The sequence below is a fragment of the Ptychodera flava genome, chromosome 16 (genome assembly GCF_041260155.1).
Source record: "Ptychodera flava strain L36383 chromosome 16, AS_Pfla_20210202, whole genome shotgun sequence".
NCBI classification, from domain to species: Eukaryota; Metazoa; Hemichordata; class Enteropneusta; family Ptychoderidae; genus Ptychodera; species Ptychodera flava.
In genome coordinates this window covers 28,664,147-28,681,024 of record NC_091943.1, presented here as the reverse complement: position 1 = coordinate 28,681,024, position 16,878 = coordinate 28,664,147, and the positions used below count along the sequence as shown (strand labels likewise).

Here is a 16,878-nt window from a genome sequence, read left to right as displayed (position 1 = left end):
GGCCAGGGATCTGTGGTTTGGACGAGTGGCTTTAATGATAACTTTCTCAGATTCTGCCGCTTTATCTTCTCAAATGGAAAAGATAGGCAAAATAAAATAAATTCCCATTTTGCACTGAAATATGAAACTTCATGCCTTTATTGTTGTATCTGGCGCCAGCATATTATACATTCTGCCACCCGCTGTTTTTCTGGTCATATATGGACCTTTCATCTCACCCTCTTTGATTCCTGCATCGTCAGAAAGGCATCTTGCAGTGTTCATTTACACATTCATCGACACCTATTCTTCTTTACTCTAGTGTTTTTTTGAATATGTATACTGACACACTAGTTCAAACATGTTCTACATCAAATTTTCTTTGTGATAAACCAGATTACCTGAATGTAAGATGTATCTTGTGATCTTTGTGAAAGACAAGATGGTCAACTTAAATAGATTTGCCAAAAATCTACGATGTGATGAAAATTATATTTTTATTAGGGCAGAGAACGAAAACTAAGCATTCAAGCCCGACCAACAATAGACAACACCTTTCATGTGAGTTGCTTATATCTTGTTGTTGTCTTCTCATGCTAGTGTTGTTACCTGTCTAAACTTGGAGACCTGTATGAAATAAGTGCAAAGGATTGTCAAACAAGGTCAGTTGAATATTACTACAAAAAGACACGGGTACAGTGAAATCTATTTATTGATGATTTATTGATGATCCAGGAAATAATCGATTGATTTCACATTATAGAAGTACAGTAATTCCCATAAAAACAATTTCTACATCATAACTGGCAACCACTTCATACAAATCAATAAAGCTGTAAAACAGATTTGAAAATGAAACATCACTAAATAATTAAAACTTTGAGAATATCCAGTATATCTCCCCAGTAAATCAAGGTTATATAACGTAATGTACTCCTGACGAAACAGTTTTATGTCATAAGATTACAGTCCCCATATTTCTTACCCATAATACAAAGTTGCCGTAACGAATAAATCGAACATTTTAAAATGACACCATACATTTATAGTGTTCAATTCTACAACTTGCACCTAAGAAATGCTTTAGTGATTAAATTTGTAAGTTTGTCCTGCCAACGTTAAAGGTCCTGTAGACAAAACCAGGCCTAAAATTTGTAGTAAGAAGCAACTTAAATTTTGGAATTGTTGAATTTTCGTAAACAGCTTAATGCTGTTACGGAGATATTTTATCTCACACAAGGTTAATGAATCTTGGTTATCGATACAGTGAAATTATTAATTAAAACAACAAGATCTCAATTATACGTCGATATGAATACAAACCATATCTGAGACAAACGCAAAATAACGCTAATTACGTTTTACGAGGGTGTTAACGGAAGCCAGGACGAAAATAAGAATATACGTTAAAATTATGAAAATAAACAACACTTAATGAAGGAACATGAGAATTTCATAGTGACGTTTGAATATTAATTATGACATGTCAATATTTTGATGATCCCAAAGTACCTCTCTGCTCAGCAGGCCAAGGCGAGTTCAACAAAAAAAACCTCCATAAAAGCGTATAGTAACATAGTAGTGAGAAAACAAACATGAAATGAAAAAACAAATAGTAACATGGTGGAAGAGTCCTACGGAGTATAGAGCAAATTGTACGAAGACGGAGAACTAGAAACCAACATCGATGACGACAAGAGACCTGAAGACGACCAAATGATCCTTAAACTTCGACTATGTGAGTAACACCGTGCATGTTATATGAACCAATGCGATATATCTGTAAAGTAACCGACTGCTGAAGCATCAACTGAACTGTGCGAACTCTACAAATGAACTTTCAACGTTACCGAACTCCAATACGATCTAACAATTAACGTTCACTTTGGTTCGTGCTATGATACTTCAATGTTTTGTGAAAGTATTTTACGGTGATAGCGTATTTTCGAAGTCTACTTCAATCTCTTTATTTGGTGAAATATGGTATAGAGATTAACAATATATAAGATGAGAATTGGTATTTTAAACGCTTAGCTAATTGTAAGGGAATGATAATTCGATGACGAATTGTATTTATTGTCGTTATATTTCGCAAAATCTTACATCCAATCAAGGAAGTGTTGTTCGACTGTCCAAACAACTGAGAATTCATATTTTAATTCACGGTATGGATTTACATATTGAGAGTGTGCATTGCAACCGGCGCATTGTAACTTAGAGTGTAATCCTACCAGTTGAATAATTTAGATACATTTTTGTACAAGGCGACTGGTGTCATATGATATACGGCTAGCAGAAATCAACCTTTTCGTGTTACCCACACACACTACTATCATTTACTAACGATATTACTAATTTATTTTATGAAATTGTAGATTTGAATCCTACCTTATTGTCTGTGTATACTTAAAGAAGAGCAAAACTTGATGTCTTGCTTTATTTTTGTACAAGACAATTTTCAGGATATTTATGAATGTTGTGAATAGAAGCTGCTATTTGTGGTTTAAAGTAGATAATAAAACAAGAGAATGACAATTACCCTAATTTAGTGGACGACATTGTGTGGAGTTTTGTTTTGTATCAACCAGTCGATAAAATCTCATTTATCATAATAATCCATCTCATCTTCCAGGAAATGCTACTATGAGTCATTTTGTCTCACCCATGGCAGCAGTTGTCATATTTAAGCAAAAATGGAGTAAAACGTTTGTAAATGTAACCATTTTTGTCTTTTTTATATATTCCATAAGTTATAGCTAGGAATGGCAGCCTGTATATATGTTCTCAGACGACAACATTATCCCATGCATATGTCTTGTTCTACATTATATGTAAGAGTAAAGTTAAGGTTAACATCTAATCTTGCTGTAATATATCGTAATTGTTTTTTTCCTTTTAGACAATTGACATGGACCAGAACTACAAAGATTTGTTTGTAGTTTTTAATGAGGAATTTCAACAACCAAGAGGTTAACTTGAAGTTTGTCATTGACTGCACGGATATACTTCGTGATATTATCGAGGTAAATACAATCTCTAAAACGTTTGAAGTAAATAACATAGAAAAACAAAAACAATATTGTGAAAGATTATCATAACCAAAAGCTGCTATGCAGCTTCTCTGTTTGCCCTTTTTGATAATACTGTATTCTAAACATAAACTAAATCAACCATTAATTTCTCCCTGGATTTTGTATAGAGAGGCTAGCTGCATATATGATCACCCAAATTTAATGTAGGCCTAATAGATTCGAAATACACAATGTAACAACGTAAAATTTAGATGTCATATGTGTGGATGTGGAGCAGTTCTAGAATGATATCAGATAATATTTACGGTATACAAAATTCGTCAGTTATTTGAAGAGTCCATGGAATAGGATTCAGAAGGCAATATTTTCCTCCATGCCATCTAAGTAGTTTGAAAAGTACTGCATGAGAAATTACATGTTTGTACCTCTTGCAATAAAAGATTGATGTAGATGTATATTCATATAGTACTTTCACACCATTGAGCTAAATGACTGATACGAAAGCAATCCACATGAACCGTCGTTAAAAGTTCAGTCTGAAAATGTCGCTGTAGACCTGACGCTTGAACAGACTAATGTCGGGACTTCTGTCGGTGTGTGGTTTGTTGAAGAACAGTTCGTCAACCAGCTGACACAAGCACGGACCCTGAGGCGAGTGTCGCTGTCCTGTCGACGGATTGATCAGGCGTCTTCGAAGTTGCTGATATACATAGATACCGGCTACCTCTGACAGGTACCTCTTTGCAAGTTTCTGAAGGGAAAATGTGATACACGGTAATGCAAAACATTTGGTCATTCTACCTCCACATTACATCGTTTTTTATCAAACTAGAAGCTGCGGTTATTATGGTGGTGACTTTGTTGTTGTTATTTAATCGTTAGTTGTCTCAGTATTGTCGATGGTGCTGGTTGTAGTGGTGGTAGTTATAGTCTTGACTTTGTGGAGGGACCGTGCCCATTGTGACAAAGAATTACTGACTCAAACATGTTCAAAAACTGGCTGTATATGTGTGTAATTCTGTACATCTTGACGTTGAACCATACATAGTATAGAGGTTAAGCTAAAAGCCATGTTCCAAGGTTTTCTATATGATATCGTCGCAATGTATGTCACAGGGCCTACTGAGAGTTCCGTTAATAATATCAGAACGTTTTTATTTTGCGTTTTAGTCTGCATTCTTAGCATTCCGTCGTTCTATATTTACAAAGCTTGGTGATATTTCGACAGGATGTTAAAGCCTAGTCACCGATAGCTAGCCTACCTTGCTAACGGTTATCTTATACCTGAGACAACAAAACGTTCACACGTACGCTCTAAAATTGAAGAAGATTCAATATTAAGATAGCGGTACTATACTGAACTCAGTGAATACAGATATACACTGTCATGTTACATGCATGTTACAAGTATTACCACCGCCATCACCACCGCCACCGCAATCATCATAATGTTTGTATTTTCTTTCTTGTTCATTTAATACATCATTTACCATTGACGAGATGACAACAGGTATATATCAAATCAAATACATGAAATACACTAAAAGTGTTTTTATCGTTGGACATCAATGCATGCGGTTTCACAAATTTACTTTGAGTGATAAAAACCCCAGTATTGCTGTTTGCTGTACTTACTTCAATGGTTGTGTCTTCTGAAGTCAAATGTTCCATTTCATCAGATCCCTCTTCAACATTAGAATCAAAACATCTCCAGATCTATGAAATACAAATTGTTAACTTGTTTTTTTCTAATATGATATTGTTTTTTTATTTAATTAACATTTGCTCATTTTTCGTTGTACCACTCAAAACTGTCTACGGAAATATACGACATTGTAAGCATATTGCTCATTTCTTTATCTGTGCCCAATACAATATGGGGAAATACTCGGAGAGAAAGTTTTATTGTGGTCACATGTTTTATATATAATATGGTCGACGTCCGGGGCCTATTTGATATACCAAAGGATTAAAATCATTACTTCCATCGAATTGATAATGGAAAAAGAGTGTCTTCGTCAGCATCATAACTATATTTATTTTAATGATAGCGAAATTTTCATTTTGTTAGTATCAAAGGCCCAAAAGCTGTAACTTTTAGCATTATTTTTGTGATTTTCCTTCCAAACTAAAACAAATTCGTGGGAATGTACTCTTTGAGGAGTGTATATACAAGTATAATTATCTGTCCACTGGGACTGCATGCGCAATTTTGAGCAAGATGAATAATAAACGTTGCCCAAACGTAAAATGGCGCCCTCATGCAAATAAAGCAAAACCATTGTACGTCGTGCATATATGCATTTGAATCTTCACAGAAACAACAGATTAGTTCAATATAATGCACAATGCTCAATGTTTTTCACTGGAACATCATATGCTTTGTTTTCTTTGTAATATTACCAGTTTTTAAAAATGGCGGGAAATCAAGATATCGGTTAAAATTTATGTTCACTTGTCCAATTTTTCAGTAGTAAAAGACTATATCCTTTAAGTTTATATCATTTAAAGAAAGCCTTTTTCCAGGTCAACATATTTAAAGAGCTACAGGAGCTTTAACAAATCGTTCGCCTCGGAAAGTTCCTTTTGATTTTCTATTATGCTAAACCGGCCACCAATAATAGTTTTGTTCTGACTATTTATGACAGTAAAATAATACTCTATTATTGCACTTACGTGTAGAAATCGTCAAGTCATCTTGTCTTTAAAACTTACCGTCTTTCTCCTCTGTCCACCTTTCAAGTGTTCTCTTAGGTAATTTTCGATATATGCCTTTAAATAAACGAATGAGCATATTTTTTAGAAATAGAGTTCTTTTAATGTTTCACACAAAATATATTGTAATTAGTGCAAGATAGGAAAAAATTGGTCTACCATGCATTACTTCGTTATTTTGGACACACTAGAAAAGAAGCATGCTTGTAAAATTATTTTCCACCAACCGAATGGTCAGTGAAGGAGTAGCCATAACCGTCATGATTCCACTAGCGATGGCGATATAAGACCTGATTATAACTAGTGAGACCAGGCATTTCTTCAGATAGTATATCTTGAGATAATGCATACAATCTAGCCAGATACAGGCGAAAGGCCTCATTGTCTGTGACCAATCATGGTTACCATTACATGTAACCAAAGCATTCATTCGAGAAAACACCTCAGGAGGGTAAGATATTGCTTTCTCTATTCTTCCATAGTCGGACATTACTGATATAATTTGGTAACTTAGAGGGAAAATGCTCATAACTTTTGATAAATCTTTCGTCATTTTGTCTTCTCCTCCCTACCTCGCCAATATACTGCGTTTTGTAAAATTTGCAGTGGTCTTCTTGAAAAGGAATGCTGGCCCGGACTAAAATAAAATTCAGATGACAGCAATAACAACAATATCATAAAGGCATGTCGACCAGTTTAACACTGAGTATTTGATATCGCTTTGAGAGTAGACGATATACTACAGAATTAACAAAATGATGGAAAATATCTCATCTCCAAATTTACAGCGGCTAGAGAGATTTCACGGGCCGGTTAAAAAGAGATGCACATGTACCAAAGTGACAACATTTAACTGGGAATGAATGAATGAATGAATGAATGAATGAATCAATCAATCAATCAATCAATCAATCAATCAATCAATCATCTATCTATCTATCTATCTATCTATCTATCTATCTATCTATCTATCTATCTATCTATCTATAGATAATGAAGTAGATAGCGTGAGAGGGAAAGACAGAAAAATTATGCACGCGTTTCTGACGGAGCAGATATCAAAAATGATGACATTTGAGTACAAATATTAGGGCAGGGACTATCGATCATTCTAGCAAGAGAATTCGAAGATAAATCTGATCTACAGACTTTGAATTTTATGATAGATGTTCATGATGTGTCATCTTTCCGTATGTGTTCATACTTACCTGACAGCTTTTCGTCCGAAAGTGAAAAAAGGCGAGCTGGTATTTGAATTAAAGAAAACGGAAACAAGCCAGGCTGATTTGCCAAAGACTAATCGTCCTCGACAACAAAATAATGTGTGTGTGACTACTCCATAATGAAATGTATAATATTCTTGTATTTATGCCAAGGAAAAAATAGCGATTTCCCGGAAAGCACGAACACCCTGTGTTAAAAATGCAATTTCTTTCTGTGCATTTCCATACAGCATGATGCTATTTGCCACCAAAGTGAGTCACATTTCAAAAATGGCCGATTTGTACGGATAAAGCACGTAAGATTACAGAAGCAAAAATGAAAGTTCAGATCGTACAGTAATTTAATACCAGAAATGTCCAAATGGATGAAAGAATGAATGAATTTAGCTAGTTTCATGAATTTAGCTATGTCATGACCGCGATTACATTTATCTTGAAAGTATTTATGAGATCACTATATCACTATCTCAAACTCTTGTTGTGGTGAGAAATCAACTTTTTTACCCACAGTGCATTTCAATATCATGTAGTCTGCTTCCTAGAACAATCCGAAAGTTATTTACAATAAGGGAATAAGAATTTTATCGCGTTCTTTATAGTGACCCGATAGATAGAAAATAGGTTCCACACAAACCTGCCGTGTTCAACGGAGCCATGGTACAGGACACACAGAGAGGTCTTCAGATCAGTCTCAGACAATCCTCCCTGGCATTCTAATTTATCATATTTAACAAAGGAACACTTACATAAAGAATACCTCTCTACGGCCTGTAAAGTAGTTGGTTTGCGCTAATCCAAAGAGTACGTCATGATCTATGAGTACGGAATTGGAAGCTCGCATTGCTGTCGTTACATTTACACTTAGCTGCAGATTCAAATCGACAGAAATCATTGAATGCTCAAGCTCGAACCCATTGAATCATCTATTTTCCGAGTTACTTCTCCAGGGCGTCAAAACCAGAATAATTTGAAATACAGTGACGGAAAACGCGTTGTAATTTAAATATGTCATTGTGATGTATTCAACCGAAATTGAATTTTAAGAGAAGTGCAACTTATTAGCAGATACCCTATAGGTAATCATTCAAACGTTCACGTTTCATTCGACGGCCAGACTAATTCAGGCCGAATATCAGCTATCGGGCCATCGTCTAAAAGTCGAAATACGTTGGTCTTCCACATCCACCAAAGAGTCATTTCCTAACACTTTAATGAAAATGTTTCAGTTTGTCCTTGTTTATGTTCTTTACGTTTCTCACTGTGAACAGTTACGCATTTCACACACAGTTATGCTAGAGTTACAGATAGGTAAACAGCAGGTTGAGTTGGAAGAAATCATTACACTTGTTAATTGCCCAAATCAACTCTGCCAAAAGCCAACTCGGACCAAAACATTCTAAGCACTAAATCAAGCCAAATCCTCCTAAAACCGACGTGGATTTCAGCGTTACAGAATAAAATTAAACATATGTATACATCTTCGTTCTATGCTATAACTGCTCAGGGAACCGTTATTATTTAGGGAGCAGTCATTATTTACGGGCAGGGGGTCGGAGGGTTTCATCCGAAAGTCTGATGTTTCGAGTAACCCTACCCTGCCAACCATGATGAATTTGAGTAACCCCCTCTCTAACACAGACATTTTGACTGAACTCCTTCACATTTAAAAATGTTAAATATCAATACATGTATTTGTAAAATTTACAACAATACAGCAATAGTAAAGACCGTTCGAATCCTGGTGTACCCTGGTAGATTATTATCGGTTATCTCTTGCGTTGAAACTTTGAGGGATTGATGTGTGCAATGGTGCAGTCAGGTGCAATCTGAGAGGTGTTTTCAATTTGTAGTTCACTCAATAAAACTGTTCGAACACCCAAAAAGGAGAGCACGAGGAGGGGTGTCGCCCTTATCGCATCGAAATTTTGAGAAATTTTTCAATTTGTTTTGTATTCGGTAAATCACTTTGAAAATGACATTGAACACTGATATTTTTATGAGTCCTTTTTGCATGATCGGTATTCGAGTCACATATTCAACAACCAACAATGACAATACATTTTGTAAAAAACAGTTCTCAGTTTCCCAGAGATTGACGACCAAAGAATATGCAGGAATGAAAAATCTGCGACTTTCTTGTGTCATTTGCAAAACCTTACATTTCTGTAAATGATATTAGAGCCAAAGTCAGTATTTTTTCAATCCATTCATTATTTGTTTTCAACCTTGCCAGCAATGTATTTCCTACAGCTGCCTTCTTCCGTTGAAAAGCGTAATACGGTATGGTTAATATCATAATGGTTATTCAACTGAAGTCAAATTAAATGTATGCTTCTGTGAAAATAAAGAATGAATTCATAACAGTTCACTTTTGTCCCAGATCCTTTGAAAATTTTGAGAATATGCCATAAGGTAGTCCGGTGAAATCTGAGAGGTGGTGTCAATTTGCCTATTTACTAACTAAGTAAAAGTGTTAGAGCACCCAAAGGGGAAGAGCAAAAGAGGTAGGTGTCCCCCACTCGCATCGAAAATATTGAGAAATTGATGTGTGCAACGGTGCAATCTGACGGTGTTTCGATTAATTTGCAGCAAAAATTGAAAGACGGCCACACCTTTCCTTCTCTCCACAATCTCAGCAACCTCCCTAGTAGCCTTCAATTTATTCAGCGACCCCCTTGTATTCCGTAGAACAGGCGTAAACAAATACGGCTCCCTTTATGCCCCGGCGGTCACGCATACATACATACATATATACATACATAGATACATACATAGATACATACGTACGTACGTACATACATACATACTACATCATACATACATACATACATACATACATACATCCATACATACATACATACATACATGCCTTGTGATTCGTCAGATTTACAAGTATTACACACAGGCAGTTCAATAACATCAAACTAGTGAAGTGAGATGGTGATGGAAAGTAGGCCGATTAGATCTCTGAAAAAAGTTCTGTGGTTTATTTTGAGATGTTGTTGCTAGTGTTATACTTGTGTCATTCAAGTGACGAATGATAGACTAGTATTCATATCTGTGACTTTGTTGAGTCAATTTTCAGTCAGTCACTGTATCACTCACAAATTTACGCAACTGTGTGAATTAACCTTGATGGATCTGGCATGCTAGCAGGGTACGCCAACCCAATCTAGACACCTTGTACTACTTATTCCTATCAGTGGTTCAGGGTAATCCTGCTACATACCGTCACTAATAAATGTCTCAGGGAATAGATGATAAGGTAATTTGAATGGTAATGCTTATTTGATCAGTTTTTAGTCTTATGACCTAAATCTCACCATTTTAGCTGAGATGACTTTCTTCCTCGTCGATTATAGACCGTGTTGGTCTCTTTTCTATTTTGTCTTGGATTTTTGGCCTGAACCGAGATAAACTAAGATTAGGGCTGAGTTTAATATGAGTATACCAAAAAACCCCGAAAAAGTCATATTTAAAGTGCTTATATGACAGAAATTACTTACCAGTTCATAGAGTCCGTCGAATATTTTATATACAAAAATAAAAGTATAAATCCAATAGAAGTAAATATCAACAAAGCGGTTGTGAAGTAAGTGTTCTGCAGTTTGTCGGCAAGATTGGCAGTAGTGAACCAGAAATTTAACATGAAAAGTAAAGCAAGGCAGAACAGCATCACTACAACGATCAGAGTGCATATTGAAGTGCAGCAGTTGATGCAACAAATGCAACTGTTGAATCCGACCTCTTCCATTGCTTTCTTTACTTTCTCGCGGTTTTCATTGTCTATCTGTGAGAAAAGAAACAGTGTAGACTTTTTAAATCGGCAAGCAGCAAGATACGTAATCGAGATGCTTGAAAGAGAGACGCTGACGTCAATCATAAGAGTACAAAATTGTTCAAGGGACAATGTCGCTCTTTTTGAAGCTTTTTCATGAATTTTATTAGACATGAAAAGTGGTTTTTGTCGTTTTAGTTCTTGAAACACGTTGAAATACTGGTGAACTGTGCAGAACCTCAAACTCTGCTTTTGTAATGAAATCTTAGACGTCGGCGGTTCCTTTTATGTAGATAAGGTAGCAGCTTTTTTGTACATTGTGCCATGCTGTACCTCGTCGCAGGAAAGCAAGTCGGAATAGGAACATTCCATTTTGTCTAGAAGTCACAAAGGAATTAATCTGTTTGTATTTAGCAAAGAGGTAATTTGTTACACTTTTGCATTTAAGTACCGTCGTCATTTTTGATTTGTCCTTTACAAGGAAAATAATTGTAACGGATGACGTTTCCATTATTTCTCTTCCATTGAACCAACAAATTTTCTAATTATCTTTCTCTCTAATGTTTGTCAAAATATACAGTACTGGCCATGCAAACGTGCGACATTGAGTGTATGTTATTATGGACAAATGAATGTTAGTCGGGACAGAAATTCAGTTTTCAACAGTCAATAACATTACACTTTTATTATGTTACTATTAAGGTAGTATGCACCTCGAAAGTGAAAGATTTAAACTTTTGCTCTAACTTTCCTCAAGGAATCTTTCAATCATTCTCTTTCAAAATCAAGAATAAAAATAGGGGGTCACCGTGCAAATTTTGGTACAAGAGAAACAAATTACCCCAGAAGATTTACCGATATTAGAAATTCAAAATGGCCGTCATCCCTGAGTTAACTCTATCGAGAAAAATAAAATTTTCGAATTTCGAAAAAACTAAGCTGGTGAAAACTTTTCTTTCACCAAGAGCTTTAAAATGAACCCCCACAAGTGGTATATCAGAAAAGAATTGTAAAAGTTTGAGAGTCCGAATATCTGTCCCCGAGGTGCGATCTACCTTAATTATCTTATTACATTCTCTCTTGACAAGGTGTACACTAGGTATTTTGAGGTGATTCTGAACGCAAAACAAGAGACAGTATTCAAAAAAGGAAACAAAAATATTTGAAAATAAATCAAAAGTTATAACTAGTGCCACTTTAAACCTTATAGTTCACCGCTATCAGAAAAAAGTGTCATAAAAAATTCTTACTCACATGTTGCCAGATCGTGGCTGTTGGTTGCATTTCAAATTTACTTACCGGTTTACTGAAACATAAATTTAACAACTTCTTCTGTCTGATTCATCACAGAGGTAATCAAAACCATATATGAAATAGTATTAATCATACCTCTGGTTTGTAACATAATGGGAATAACATTGTAAGACCAATATGACAATTAACTGTCCGATGCGAGTTGCAATATGAGACAAACAAATTGTAAAAAAAGTACAGTGAAACATTACCCGTATTCCCTTTTTGTATAACGCATCGAATATGGAATCATAGTCATACCCCTCTCCACAGCCGTGACCTCGAGACCCCACTTTTAGAACCATTTTCCCGTTAAACTGGTCTAAAACATAATCAGATGTATCTGGTTAAGGGAAAAATATCTTAAACTTTAAAATCTTTTCGTTACTTTATGTTCTGCATAGCAAAAATACAATATTCTTTTCGCATAGGTTTATTAGGATAAAATGTATTTGCCTTGCAAACATTGCCTACTATGAAGAACATCAAAAGACCGGACTAAATTTTGTTACGGAATTATTTATCCCGTGCTAGCCTATAATTGACGACAGCAAACTTTGCACTACACATGTACTTGGCTTCGCCTCGTACACTATGTTGTTGCTTCATCCCTACATTACGCTGTCCAAAGTTTGCTTTCGTAAGTGAATTTGTAAATGCAGAAAACACCTGGGTTAATAATCTGGATAATCGGATATATTATTAATAATAATCAGGGCGGATGAAGTAAATATCAGTAAACGTTAGATTTATTTTTTCGTGTATCAAACTTTGCACAGTGACCCCTGATTTGTATTCTGATTTGGCAAGAGAATGATCGAAGAGGAAAGTTTGACCAAAGCTTAATCTATTCACTTTCGAGGAGAATACTACCCGAAACCGTTTAATTTACGTAGGTAATAATTAATTTGTGTACAAATGAGTGGTGATTACCTTGTTCTCGTCTCACATAGAATCTTTGTAATGATTTGCAATTGTCTGCCTGGTCAAGGTCACCTGTCAATTAGTGCACGGAAAACAAGGTGTTACTCCTATGTGCACTTTGTATCACTGTATGTGTCAGTTGCACGTGCAACGGATATCTATCTATCTATCTATCTATCTATATATATATATATATATATATCTATATATATATATATATATATATATATATATATATTCATTATACAGAGTATAGGCCTATATATATAGTCAAGTACACAGATGTCCTCGAGGGAAATGACAGTGCTCGATGCTAAAAGCAGATCGTTATAAATAATAACACAAATGCCTAAACTACTAAGTAATAATATATGTTACTTAAGTTTCATGGATCCTACAATCATCAGACAAGGTTCTGAAGATTGCAGGATGCATGAAACTTAAGTAACAGATACTATTACTTTGTACGTGAGGTAATTTGTGTTTATATATATATACATATATATATATATATATATATATATATATATATATATATATATATATATATATATATATGTATAGATAGATAGATAGACAGATAGATAGATAGATAGATAGATAGATAGATAGATAGATAGATAGATATTTAGATACATATTTATTATACATCTACCATCGAGAACAATAGAATTTAGCGTGAGCTAGACAAGCCGTACGGGACGCTCGCCCGTTCCGTAACACGTACGGATTCAAGGCGCCCCATTCCCTGCGGCTGTATCTGCGCGTTCACTGTAGAACGGTTTCAAGGGACCCCTTGGACGAGTGCCAGAACAAGTCTCGCGCGCTCTGTACGTATGTATGTGTGTAGTGCACGTGCACACACTCCAAAACTTGCAGAAGCGCGTCCGAGGTAGGCGCGATAAAATCGGAAGAAAAATTGTTGACATTGCACGAAAACGGTCACTACTCCGACATTTTGATGCCCCGATCAGGAATGTAAGATGTATAATAATAATAAGGTTATTACGAAAATACCGCAAAGGATGCACGAGGACATTGGCGCAGCGTATCGCCCTCCGCTTCGCGCGATACGCTGCGCCAATGTCCTCGCCATATATATATATAATATATATATATATATATATATATATATATATATATAATATATATATATATATATATATATATATATATATATATAAGAAAATATGTGTTTATACATTTCCGTCTATTATATCTCTGAGTAAGGGTTAATGAATAAATTGATTATTTTACATCCCGCCCTGGTATACATTCATCCATACATACATACATGCATATTATAGAATAAAGAATGACAAAGACAATTAAGCAAACAAATATAGAGTGGTTTTATATTTTAGTAATATTGTGGCTACATATTTTTAAAGTGCTTCCGACAAAAGTTAAGGAGATGTGCAATGGTTAACACTTATTGTACACATGAAACAAATTTCGAAAACTGTGGGACTCAATATACTTTTGACAATACCTCGTGTCAGTTCGTCCATAAACTTCTCCCAAAACTCTATGTCTTCAACATCGAGGTGAGGCCAAGGAGAGATGAAGTCCGGAATGGCATCACCCCTTAGCAACACTGGAATTACCAACTTCTGCTCTCTGAACAAATGTTCACTCACGGTAAGTTGTGCCTCGTATCTACATAATTGGCTGTTCAGGAAATCTGGTGACAACACCAGAACTATCGTGTCGCATTCTCGAATCAGCCGCAGAATGTTGTCTGGAATCGGTACGCCGCCTATGAAATCTGCGTCGCCACGTTGGTAAGCGAACTGATCGCCAAGCTTTTCAGTTGTTTCTTCCACCCAGCCCTTGTCATTGTTATGGCAGAAAAAGGTGATAGCTTTTCGCTCACGGACAGCGACGTCTTCTACAGTCGAATCTTCCGTTTCTGCTGAGGATATGAGTTGTGAAAAAGGATAAAAGGGAATGTATACGGTGCAATGTGGACCTAGTATGGGTGCATTGTTTTTGGATACGAGCGTGCGTCAATATACGATTACTAAAAGACTAAAACTAAAACGGTACGTCACTAGCAGGATTTCCATATAATTTAATAATGTTATTATTATACGTTTATTGATGACAGTTGTTAGAGTTTAAAAAGGCAGTTTACTAGGACAGCCTTCCAAATTCATACTTTGAGAAAATATATACTTTGAGAAAATATGAACAAACATGTACAGCCAAATTGAAAATCGCATAAGGATTTGAAACTTGCTCAGTTCATCTGTATTTCTAGAATTGGACCACCCAGCAAATAACGCCAAGTAAATTGGTACTTGTCATATATATATATATATATATATATATATATATATATATATATATATATATATATATATATATATATATATATATATATATAAATATTCATTAATTGAACGTGTCACTAGTTTTCCATGGAAACTCAAGGAAAACTTGACTTTTCTATAGTCGAGCTGCTCAGATGACACAATGATGTAATGCACGTCATTGCGAGCAAATCACAATTAGCACGATTGTGCTTTTACCTGTATTCGGTTCACCCAACGTGTTTCTTTTGTGAAAGTGCTTGGGAAGAAGTGGCCTTCTGTAGCTTGCTTAGATATTCTAACATCGTGTGACCCTAAGACACCGTGCGAATTTAATGGCATACTGCAACAAAGCCTAAAAGTTGGAATTATTTCATTTTCACTTTCATTTTAATTTATTTCAGAGTAAGTGGGCCTTATTCGGATACTTTTAGCCTTAAAAGAAGTCATTATTTTTTCCCTTGCTTCACTCTAATATCGATATCTTACGATATTTTCTTCAACTTCGCCAGAACGACTTACAGTTGCAGACTTAACAGCCAACCGGTCGCACGACCGTGACGAGTTAACGTTTCCCACCACTTGTTGTTAAGTGTCAATTGTTTAACTTCATGGGATAGCAGCCCCTAGCTCATTGTTACTGTGACCTTACCAATACCAATGTAGCTTGTTCAGCTCAAAGTTTCATGTGTGGAGAGTGGTTTTTGCTGTCAACATGACATGCGGATGACAGCTGACCCTACGAGCATTAGCCCCGCAGGTAGTACGAGCGGTTCACGTGAAGTGTGTTTCCATGTCATCAGGGGGTATTGTTGATTGTGTTCAGTTTTCGATATAGGCTACAACTTAAAATACGTAACCTATTTGTATCTATTTTGACTTGGCAAATAGTTTCGAAATAATAGACGAGAAAAACGGTTGAATCAGACAACTTCAAAGTGACTGTTTACCTTTTTTCCTGGTACTTTCCCTTTCCGCTGAAGCAACCTCATTCTCGATGCAGAATTTAGTGGCGGCCATGTTGTATACCAGTCAACAGGCAAGTCAATTACGTTGACGAGGACGACGAAGAACCCTGCCTATCGGGCCGATACTTTGTCAACAAAAGGAATGATGTCTTTCGAGAAAGAAACGTTTCCTCGACGCTTTACCAGCGCAAAGGCTACGGTACTGACGTAAACCAAACGCTTGTCAACAGGCTACCTGGAGAAGTACCCATGCAAAGTATTGCTTACAAAATAGTGTTGCTATGGCATGTGTGGCAAAGTTCAAAGTTCAAATCCAATTCACATTCGTTCCAGAGCGGTGAACACTGTAAGGGAGCCGTCGTTATTTACGGCCTGGGGGAGGGTCGAAGGAATCTGAGGGGGGGGGGGTCACTCAAAAATTGAAAGCTTCAAGGGGATGCTCAAAAGTGGAAAGAAAGAATGGGGAGTTACTCAATTTCTCAAAATTTTCGAGGCGAAAGGGGGATACTCCAATCTCATGGCCTCTCCCTCGGGATGGTCGAGATGGTTTCACTTAGTAAGAAAGACAAATAGAAAACACTTCTCAGATTGCACCAGATTGCACAGTGGCGCACTTGTACATATATACATAGATAGATAGATAGATAGATA

At 36.0% G+C, this 16,878-nt stretch overlaps 1 protein-coding gene across 1 annotated transcript; it reads right to left on the bottom strand.

Moving 5' to 3' along the window:
* Positions 1 to 674: 674 nt before the first annotated feature.
* Positions 675 to 16,515, bottom strand: LOC139114490 (uncharacterized). The gene is made up of 10 exons (XM_070676259.1): positions 16,210 to 16,515; positions 14,437 to 14,859; positions 12,954 to 13,016; positions 12,233 to 12,342; positions 10,456 to 10,739; positions 7,696 to 7,814; positions 6,299 to 6,363; positions 5,727 to 5,783; positions 4,647 to 4,727; positions 675 to 3,762 (listed from the first exon to the last, which is right to left on the bottom strand). Exons 1-6 carry the CDS (start codon positions 16,277 to 16,279, stop codon positions 7,811 to 7,813), a joined length of 954 nt encoding a protein of 317 aa, XP_070532360.1. The 5' UTR covers positions 16,280 to 16,515; the 3' UTR covers positions 675 to 3,762; positions 4,647 to 4,727; positions 5,727 to 5,783; positions 6,299 to 6,363; positions 7,696 to 7,810.
* Between the last annotated feature and the right edge of the window lie 363 nt (positions 16,516 to 16,878).

What these genes read in the sequence shown, in the direction of transcription:
- LOC139114490 (XM_070676259.1), bottom strand. Translation starts at nt 16,279, where the DNA reads ATGGCCGCCACTAAATTCTGCATCGAGAATGAGGTTGCTTCAGCGGAA. An exon ending in CTATGTGAGACGAGAACAAG is followed by an intron (nt 12,343 to 12,953) that starts GTAATCACCACT and finishes ATTATGTTTTAG; the next exon opens with ACCAGTTTAACGGGAAAATG. An exon ending in TATACAAAAAGGGAATACGG is followed by an intron (nt 10,740 to 12,232) that starts GTAATGTTTCAC and finishes CTTTTCTCACAG; the next exon opens with ATAGACAATGAAAACCGCGA.